Raw genomic sequence first — 9,860 nt, forward strand, 5'->3', positions numbered from 1 at the left:
AAAAATAAAAAAGAGTTTATGGAAGGGAGCTAGACAATAGTGCATCAGTGATGCTTTGTGAGAAAATCCCAGATGGGAACGTTCCAAGTTCAGGTCCAGAGTCCTTGCTGAGTACTCATGTGCCCATGACTGCAGGCTGGCTAAAGGCATGGGTGGATCATGATGTGAGCATCCTGTTGGGATAACTGCATGCCTCAAGACCTTGTTCGGGTGCTGCCCCTCTCTCCGTCTGTTTCTTTTCCTCTCACTCATTGGAGAAACTTTTAGAATTCTTGGGACCAGTAGTTAGCATAATGGCTATGTCGCTGGACACCCACGTAGTTGACCGCAGTTCGTTTCCCAGACCCAGGGCTTAAAACTCATGCCGGGCATGTGTGCGTGCGTACCCAAGATCCCGAGAGAATGAAGGAGAAGGGATTGGGGGGCGATTTCTCATTTTCTGTCTCTCTGTCTCTCTCTGTCTTTCTGGTGAGTGCACGCACCCTATAGCAAAAACCAACCCCCCCCCAAAAAAAGAATTCTTTAATTTAACTTTTAAAAAAATTAGTTATTTTACTTATTTATTTTGATTTAACCAGAGAGGGACAGAGTGAGAAAGAGAGAGAGTGAGTAAGCCATCAGGTCTGGGACTCAAACCGCGGTCAGCCATGTGGGAGTCCAGCACCCTTAACCACCATGCCACCTGCTGGCCCTTCATGGAAGAAATTTTTTTTTTTTGGAGAGATTTTCACTGTAGGGCGCGTGCGCTCGCCAGACAGACAGAGAGAGACATAGAGACAGAAAGCGAGAAATCACCCCCCAGGGGGGATGGTCACGCCGCAATCCCTTCTCCTCCATTCTCTTCTCAGGATCTTGGGCACGCACGCACACGCGCCCGGCGTGAGTTTTAAGCCACCGGGTCCGAGACACAAACCGCGGTCGACTACGTGGGAGTCCAGCGACATAGCCATTACGCTAACTGCTGGTTCCCTGGAAGAAATTTTTTTAAATTAAAAAAAAAAAAGAATTCAATGAAATATAAAAAAGGTGCAACTTGAAGAAGTTTGATATTTTCTGGATATATACTCTTTTGTTCTTTTTTTTAAAAGGTCAATCTTTTTTTTTTTTTAAAGAATTATTTTACTGGGGCTGGCAGGTGACGTGGTGGTTAATGGTGCTGGATTTCCATATGATTGACTATGGTTCAAGTCCTATACCTGGTGCCTTTCTTTCTCACTTTCCCTCTCTCTCTCTCTCTCTCTCTCTCTCTCACACACACACACACACACACACACACACTCTTGCTCTGTCCCTCTCTGGTCAAATTAAGATAAATAAATGAATAAATAAATAACATTAATTTTTTAAAAAATCAACAAACTTAAAAAAATTTTATTTATTTATTTTTGTTTGGCCAGAGAATGAGAGAGTAAGAGATAAAAGTGAGAAAGCAAGCTGCCAAGTTTGGAACTTGAACCACAGTTGGTCATTAACCACCTTAACCACCATGCACCTGCTGGCCCTTGGATAGATACTCTTATTAAAAACTAAAACTTTGGGGACCAGCAGTTGGCATAATGACTATGTTGCTGGACTCCCATGTAGTCATCTACTGTTCAAGTCCTGGACCCAGTGGCTTAAACTCACGCCAGGTGCATGTGCGTGCGTGCGTGCCCAAGATCCTAAGAATGGAGGAGAAGGGGTTGTGGCGTGGCACATCCCTTACCCCCCCCCCGGGGGATGATTTCTCGCTTTCTGTCTTTCTGTCTTTCTCTGTCTTTCTGGCAAGTGCACATGCCCTATAGCAAAAACCTCTCCAAAAAAAAAAAAATCATAAATTTTTGGTACCAGCAGATGGCGTAATAGTTACGTTGCTAGACTCCCTTTGTAGTCAACTGTGGTTCAAGTCCCAGACCCGACTGCTTAAAACTCAAGCTAGGTACTTGTGTGTGCATGCCCAAGATCCAAAGAGGAGAATGGAAGAGAAGGGATTGCAGTGTGGCCATCCCCTCCAGGGGATGATTTCTTGCTTTCTGTCCCTCTGTCACTCAGGTGAGTACATGTGCCCTAGAGCAAAAATTCTCTTAAAAAAAAAAAAATGTTGGGGACCTGCAGGTGGCATGGTGGTTAACGCGCTGGACACTCCCACATGGCCGACCAGGGTTCAAGTCCTGAATCTGGTGGCTTGCTTTCTCACTTCCTCTCTCTCTCTCATTCTCACCGTCTGTCTCTCTCTGCTCAAACTAAAAAATAAATGAATGAATAAATAAAATAAAATAAATAATTAAAAAAAGAGTTTTTTTAAAAAAAGTTGAAACTTCTTAATGATTTTCAATATTTTTACAAAGAATTATTTTATTGGGGCTGGCAGGTGGTTAAGGGTGCTGGACACCCACATAGCTGACTGCGGTTTGAGTCCTGGACCTGGCAGCTTGCTCTCTCACTCTTTGTCCCTCTTTGGTCAAAGAAAGAAAGAAAGAGAGAAAGAGAGAAAGAGAGAAAGAGAGAAAGAGAGAAGGAGAGAAGGAGAGAAGGAGAGAAGGAGAGAAGGAGAGAAGGAGAGGAGAAAGAGAAAGAGAAAGAAAGAAAGAGAGAAAGAAAGAAAGAAAGAAAGAAAGAAAGAAAGAAAGAAAGAAAGAAAGAAAGAAAGAAAGAAAGAAAGAAAGGTACTGGACTCTCACATGGCTGACCACGGTTTAAGTCCTGGACCTGGCAGCTTACTTTCTCACTTTCTCTTTCTCTCTCTGGTCAAATAAAATAAAATAAATAAATAAGTAAAGAAGGGTGTTGGACTCCCACATGGCTGACCACGGTTCGAATCCCAGACCTGGCGACTTATTTTCTCACTTTCCCTCTCTCTCTCTCGCTCTCACTGTCTCTTTCTTTCTCTCTCCCTTTCTGGTCAAATTATAATAAAATTTTAAAATAAATAAATAAATAAAGTTAAATAAAATAAAAGCAAGCCGCCAGGTCAGGAATTCGAACCACAGTTGATCATGTGAGAGTTCAGCACCCTTAAATACCATGCTACCTGCTGGCCCCTGATTCCCAATTTTTTTTTTTTTTGAGAGGTTTTTGCAATAGGGTGCATGTGCTAGCCAGAAAGACAGAGAGAGACAGAGAGAAAGAGGGACAGAAAGCGAGAAATCACCCCCCAGGGAGGATGGCCATGCCGCAATCCCTTCTCCTCCATTCTCTTCTCGGGATCTTGGGAACACACGCACACGCACCCAGAGTGAGTTTAAGCCATCGGGTCCAGGACTCGAACAGTGGGCGACTACATGGGAGGTCAGCGACAGCCATTATGCCAACTACTGGTCCCTATTCCAATTTTTGATGAAGATTTTTAGAGTAATAATTTTAGGCTTGGAATATTTAGTAATTATTATCAGTCCAGGCTCGTTTCTTCATTTTGTATAACATCTTTCTTTATGCAATATCGAGTTACTAATTGATATTGTAAGGAAGTAAGGGAGAGACAAGGAAGAAGTTAGAAATGCTCAGTGGCAATTAGCCTAAAAGTAACAACTACTAGAAGCCATGCTTTTTAGTAAGTTCCTATTTGATAATATTGATTTCTTGAGGTCTATTTTTGAATAGTGCAGGTTACGAGTCATTGTGTTTGTGGCCATAAAAATCATTGCCTTGGGGAGGTGGGCAGCAAGCGGCATGGTGTTAGGGCGCTGGACACTCTCACGTGGCCGACCATGGTTTGAGTCCCAGATCCAGTGGCTTGTTTTCTCACTCACACCACACCCCCGTCTCTCTCTGGTCATACTAAAATCACTGAATGAATAAATAAAATTAAATAAATATTTCTTTTAAAAAAACTTTGCCTTGGGGACCAGCAGATGGTGTAATGGTTACATCACTGGACTCCCATGTGGTCAACTGCAGTTCAAGTCTTGGCTTGAAAATCACTCTGGGGAGAACCAGCAGTTAGCGTAATGGCTATGTCGCTGGACTCCCACATAGTCGACCGCGGTTCAGGTCCCGGACCTGGTGGCTTAAAACTCATGCCGGGTGCGTGTGCATGCATGCCCAAGATCCTGGGAGGAGAATGGAGGAGAAGGGATTGTGGCGTGACCATCCCCTCTGGGGGGTGATTTCTCACTTTCTGTCTCTATGTCTCTCTCTGTCTGTCTGGCGAGCGCATGCACCCTATAGCAAAAACCTCTCCAAAAAAAAAAAAAATCACTCTGGGTACATGTGTGTATGTGCCTAGAATCCCAAGGGAAAAATGGAAAAGAAGGGATTGCAGCGTGGCCCTCCCCCGGGGGGGGGGGTGATTTTTCACTTTCTATCTCTCTGTATGTCTCTGTCTCTCTGGCAAGTGCATGTGCCCTATAGCAAAAATCTCTCTAAAAAAAAAAAAAGAAAAAGAAAAATGAATTTTCGTCATGGCCCAGCCATGATGTTCGCACCGCTGAGGCACTATGCATCACAGGCTGGGACCATATAGGGAACACATAGGAGGTTGGGGTCAGGGTCCTATCCAACCTAAAATGCTGGATGTCGTGGCACACTCCTGTCACTTACCTTTGGAGAAAGGGAGGTAAAAAGATTGTGAGTTCAAGGCTAGCATGAGCAGACACCCTTAAAAATGAAAACAAAAACCATGGAGCTGGCATGTGGCATGGTGGTTGAGGTGCTGGACTCTCATGTGACTGACCACGGTTCAAATCCTGGACCTGGCAGCTTGATTTCTCACTTTCCCTCTGTCTCTCTTTCTTTCTCTTTCTGTATCTCTCTGGTCAAATTAAAATAATAACAAAATGATGATGAATAAAATTAAATAAAATAATTCTTAAAAAAAAAAAAAAGCCTAACTTTTGTCTTCATCACTTATCTGACTTTTCAGACCGTGTTTGAGAGTGTTTAGTCTCCCTCCAGTTTAAGCTTTTGGCCTAATATGTTCATTTTAACCCCTCTCTTATTTTTGTAGAGCCTTTGGGACCCCTTTATATTCCTAAAGGCAGAGCAGTGGATTGGCAAGCATATCAGCAATCTTAAACTTTGTGTAATTTTTTTTTTTGAAGTTTATTTATTTCTTCCAGGATAGAGAGACCGCATAACCAACAGGGTCTTTACTCCACAATCCACCCCAGCCTCAACCAGCCTAGATTACCAGCACATGCGCATGCACCTCACATTCACAGGGAGACCTCAGTTCCCAAACCTAGCCTAGGAGCTTCCCATGTGGCCCCACTATGGCGACCTATTACATTTCTCTGCATCAGCGTGGCTGCCTCCTGTGTAATTTTTTTTCTTTCTTTTTTAATAATTTTTTGCTATAGGGTACTTGTACTCAGTCAGATAGAGACAGAAGAAAAGATAGAAAATGAAAAGTCATCCCCTGGGGGGATGGCCATGCTGCAATCCCTTCTCCCTCCATTCTCCTCTCAGGATTTTGGATACGCACATGAGCCCAGTATGATTTTCAAGTCGCCAGGTTCAGGACTCCAACTCTGCTCAGTTAGCATTTAGGATCCAGGCACTTTTTTTTTTTTAAAGAATTATATAATTTGTTCATTCATTCATTCATTTAAACAGAGAGAGAGAGAAAGCTGCCAGATCCAGAACTCAAAACATCTTGGCCATGTGGGAGTCCAAGGCCTTAACCTCCATGCCACCTGCCAGCCCCAGGATCCAGCACTTTTAACCTCCTTGCTATCTGCTGCCCCGGCCCCCTGTAATTATTTTAAGAACTAAGATTTGTTTGTTTATTTTTTTCTTTTTTTCCTTTCATTTATTTATTTTTACATTTTTCCACAAACATTTACTTTGCATAGCTAAAAATTTTAGCTCATACTCCATAATTCTTGACAGTTTACGAACAACTTTCAAAATTAAGAACTAAGATTTGACCACTGTTATATCTAAAGCTGTGAGAGGCTGTTTTTTTGTTTTGTTTATTTATTTATTTAATTTTATTTAACTTTATTATTTATTTCATTTTAATTTGACTAGAGAGGGACAGGGTGAGAGAGAGAGCAGGAGAGAGAGAGAAAGCAAGCCACCAAGTCCGGGACTTGAACCACGGCCAGCCTTATGGGAGTCCAGCACCCTTAACTACCACACCACCTGCCGGCCCCTGTTTTGTTTATTTTTAAAGAGAGATTTTCGCTATAGGATGTATGTGCACTCAACGGAGAGACAGAGAGAGAGAGAAAGAGAAAACAAGAAATCACCCCCCAGGGGAGATGACCATGCCACAATCCCGTCTTCTTGTCTCCTCTCAGGATTTTGGGAATGCACACACATGTGCCCAGCGTGAGTTTTAAACCACCAGATCTGAGACTCGAACCATGTTCAACCATATGGGAGTCTAGTGACATAACCATTATGCCATCTGCTGGTCCCAAGAGGCTATCTTATAATAGAGTCTTGTGTGTGTAAGTTTACAAAACATGTTTGTTTTTTTTTTTAGTATATTTATTTATTTAATTAAATTTGATATTATTATTATTTTAAATTTGACCAGAGAGGGGCTGGTAGGTGGGGTGGTAGTTGAGGGCACTGGACACCCACATGGCCGACTGTGGTTCAAGTCCTGGACCTGGCGGCTTGCTTTCTCACTTTCTCTCTCTCTCTCTCACTGTCTCTCTCTGATCAAATTAAAATAAATAAATAAAGTTAAATAAAATAATTCTTTAAAAAAATAATTTGGCCAGAGACAGAAAGCAAGAAAGAGGGGAAGCAAGAAAGCAAGACACCAGGTCCTGGACTTGAACCGCGATTGGCCATGTAGGTGTCCAGTGCTTTTAACTACTAAGCTACCTGCCGGCCCCCCCCAGCAAACACATTTCACATTTCTTTTTTTTTTTTTTTTAATTAAAGAATTATTTATTTAACTTTATTTATTTATTCCTTCATTTTTTATTTTACCAGAGAGAAATAGACAGAGAGAGAAAGAGAAAGAGAGAGAGAGAGAAGGTGAGAAAGCAAGCCACTAGGTCCAGGACTTGAACTTGGTCAATCATGTGGGATTATCCAGTGCCTTAACCACCATGCCACCTGCTGATTCTCACAAACACGTTTCTAAGGTAGCAAAAATAAGTAGCCTCTCAAAGAAGTATCACAGATTTCATATAGCAGAAATATATGTCAATTGTTTGTCACATTTCTGCCAAACCCTGTATATATTAGGTTGTCGGGAAAAATGCATCATGAAACATTGTTACATAGGAAAACATGACTTTCCCAACAACCTAATATTTGCTCCTGGAATATCGAATTTTTTTTTTGAGAGGTTTTTGCTATAGGGCGCATGCACTCGCCAGACAGACAGAGAGAGACAGAGAGACAGAAAGTGAGAAATCACCCCCCAGGGGGATTGGCCACACCACATTCCCTTCTCCTCCATTCTCCTCTCGGGATCTTGGGCAACGTGCCCGGCATGAGTTTTAAGCCACCGGGTCCGGGATGCAAACCGCAGTCGTCTACGTGAGAATCCAGCGATATAGCCATTACGCTAACTGCTGGTTCCCAAATTAATTTATTATTATTACTGTTTTTTAATTTGCTTTAGGGCATATGTACTCACCAGAGAGAGAAAGAGAGAATGTGTCCCCAGGTCTGGCACTCAAGCTGTGGTTGGCCATGTGAGAATCCAGTGCCTCAACAACTGCACCATCTGCTGGTCCCAGATTTTTTTTTAAAGTGCTGAGATTCTATATAAAGAAAGAATAGCGCTGAATTGAATTCTCTAGAAGTTGGGTAGCACATATTTCAGTGAAAGAGAATGTTGTCTTTTGAAAGCCTAATTTTGTTCCTTTTTTACTTTGAAGCATTTATTCGGAAAGACGCCTTGCCCCTGGGAACCTTTTCCAAGTATACCTGGCATATCACTAATATCCTGCAAGTCAAACAAATCTTAGACACCCCTGAGGTAAGAGTTTATCTCTGTAATAGTGGGAGGGTGAAGGGGAGAGAGGAAAGCGAGTGTCAGGAGCACGTTTGCACCAATTCGTTCAATTACAGATGCCACATACTAAGAGATTCTTTAGAAATATCTGTGGCTTTGTAGCTAGGACTATGATTTTAATGTGTATTCCCTGTGGCTTGAAAAAGGCTGTCAAATTGGAGTATGCTTTTTTTCTCCACCTTTGGGATTAAAAAGCAGAGGATTTTCATTATAAATTAAATAATGATCCATGGGCCAGCCCTGTGGCACAGGGGAATTGTACTGTTCAAGAGAAGCCAGATCCCATGTGACAACCACAGTTCAGATCCTTGGCCCAGGCAGTCTGAACTGCCAGGCACATGTGGGAATGCCTAAGATCCGACAGAGTGGAGGGCTGGAGAAAGGAATTGTGGAGTGGTCATACCCTGTAGAGGGTCTTCATCTTGTTCTCTTGCACGGACCTACTCTTATCATAAATAAAGGAAAATTAAAACAATGTGGTCCCCTAGTGGCATTCACGAATCCTAGGTTGGACTGGCAGGCAGCTAGAAAGTCTGTAAACCATTTTTTTTTTTTTTTTTGAGAGGTTTTTGCTATAGGGCGCATACTCTCACCAGACAGACAGAGACAGAGACAGAAAGTGAGAAATCACCCCTCACGGGGGATGGCCATGCCGCAATCCCTTCTCCTCCGTTCTCCTCTTGGGATCGGGCACGCACGCACACGCAACTGGTATGAGTTTTAAGCCACTGGGTCCAGGATGCAAACCGCGGTCGACTACATGGGAGCCCAGCGACATAGCCATTATGCTAACTGCTAGTCCCGAAAGTCTGTAAACCATCTGAAATGATGTACTATATGTGAAGTCAGTGAGTCTCGCATAATTAAGCATTCCTTTCCAAATCGCAATTTCATTCTCTTTGGAAAAGTGACCTTTAATTAATTTTTGCTCCACTTCATGAGGAAAAACATTAGACATTTAAAAATATTTTGGGGGGAACCAGCAGATGGTGTAATGGTTACATTGCTGAACGCCTACCTGGTCTACTGCAGTTTGAGTCCTGGATCCAGATGCTTAAAACTCACACAGGGCGCAAGGGCGCATGTGCATGTGTGCCCAAGGCCCCAAGAGGAGAATGGAGGAGAAGGAATTACAGCGTGACCATCTCCCCAAGGGGTGATTTCTTGCTTTCTGTTTCTCTGTCTCTCCAAAGAGCCCTATAGCAAAAAAAAACTCTCTCTTAAAAAAAGAAATTTTTTTTCAAGCAGATCCTGCAAATTACAGGAAGAATTTTCCTACAGTAATGGAATATTGTAGAATATTTAACATCATGTGATTTGAAACATTAGGATTCACTTAATTGCAAGGCATTATTATGTTCAGAAAAATAATGTGGGTTTTTTTTTTATTTTTATTTTTTGCCAGAGGGCACATGCACTCTACAGAGAAAGACAGAGGGAGGACAAAGAGTGCTAAAGCACCCATGGAGGGGTAGTCACCCACCAATTTCTTTCCCTCCATTTCTTTCTCCTTTTGGAACTGTAAGCACACACACATGTACACTGGCTAGTTTATCAAGCTGCCAGATCTGGGATTCAAACCATGCAGTTGGCCATGTGGGATCTAGTCACCTTAACTACCTTGCCACCTGCTTTTCCTAATTTATTTATTTACTTATTTTATTTTGTCTTAACCACCACATCATTTTCTGGTCCAAAATAAGTCATTGGTAGCTATAGAACCTATGGAAACCCTAAGAAAAGGCTTATATTAATGCTATATTAAACCCTGGGAGGATTTTTTTTTTTATTTTTATTCATTGTCATTATTTTATTTTATTATTTTTTTAAAAAATTTGTTTTCACTTAACATTATTTATTTATTTATTTTTAATTTGACCAGAGAGGGACAGAGTGAGAGAGAGAGAGAAAGAAGGAAAGTGAGAAAACAAGCCTCCAGGTCTGGGACTCAAAT

General features: G+C 42.0%; 1 protein-coding gene across 5 annotated transcripts in view; it reads left to right on the forward strand.

Moving 5' to 3' along the window:
- CUNH2orf42 (chromosome unknown C2orf42 homolog) overlaps positions 1 to 9,860 on the forward strand; it is a 79,982-nt gene that overhangs the window by 41,691 nt on the left and 28,431 nt on the right. For all 5 annotated transcript variants that reach the window (XM_006151277.3, XM_006151278.2, XM_027772982.1 and 2 more), the window contains exon 7: positions 7,770 to 7,870. In XM_006151277.3, coding sequence (XP_006151339.1) covers positions 7,770 to 7,870 — 101 coding nt within the window. The remainder of the gene's footprint in view (positions 1 to 7,769; positions 7,871 to 9,860) is intronic.

Source organism: Tupaia chinensis, unplaced genomic scaffold (genome assembly GCF_000334495.1).
Source record: "Tupaia chinensis unplaced genomic scaffold, TupChi_1.0 Scaffold000316_1, whole genome shotgun sequence".
NCBI lineage: Eukaryota > Metazoa > Chordata > Mammalia > Scandentia > Tupaiidae > Tupaia > Tupaia belangeri.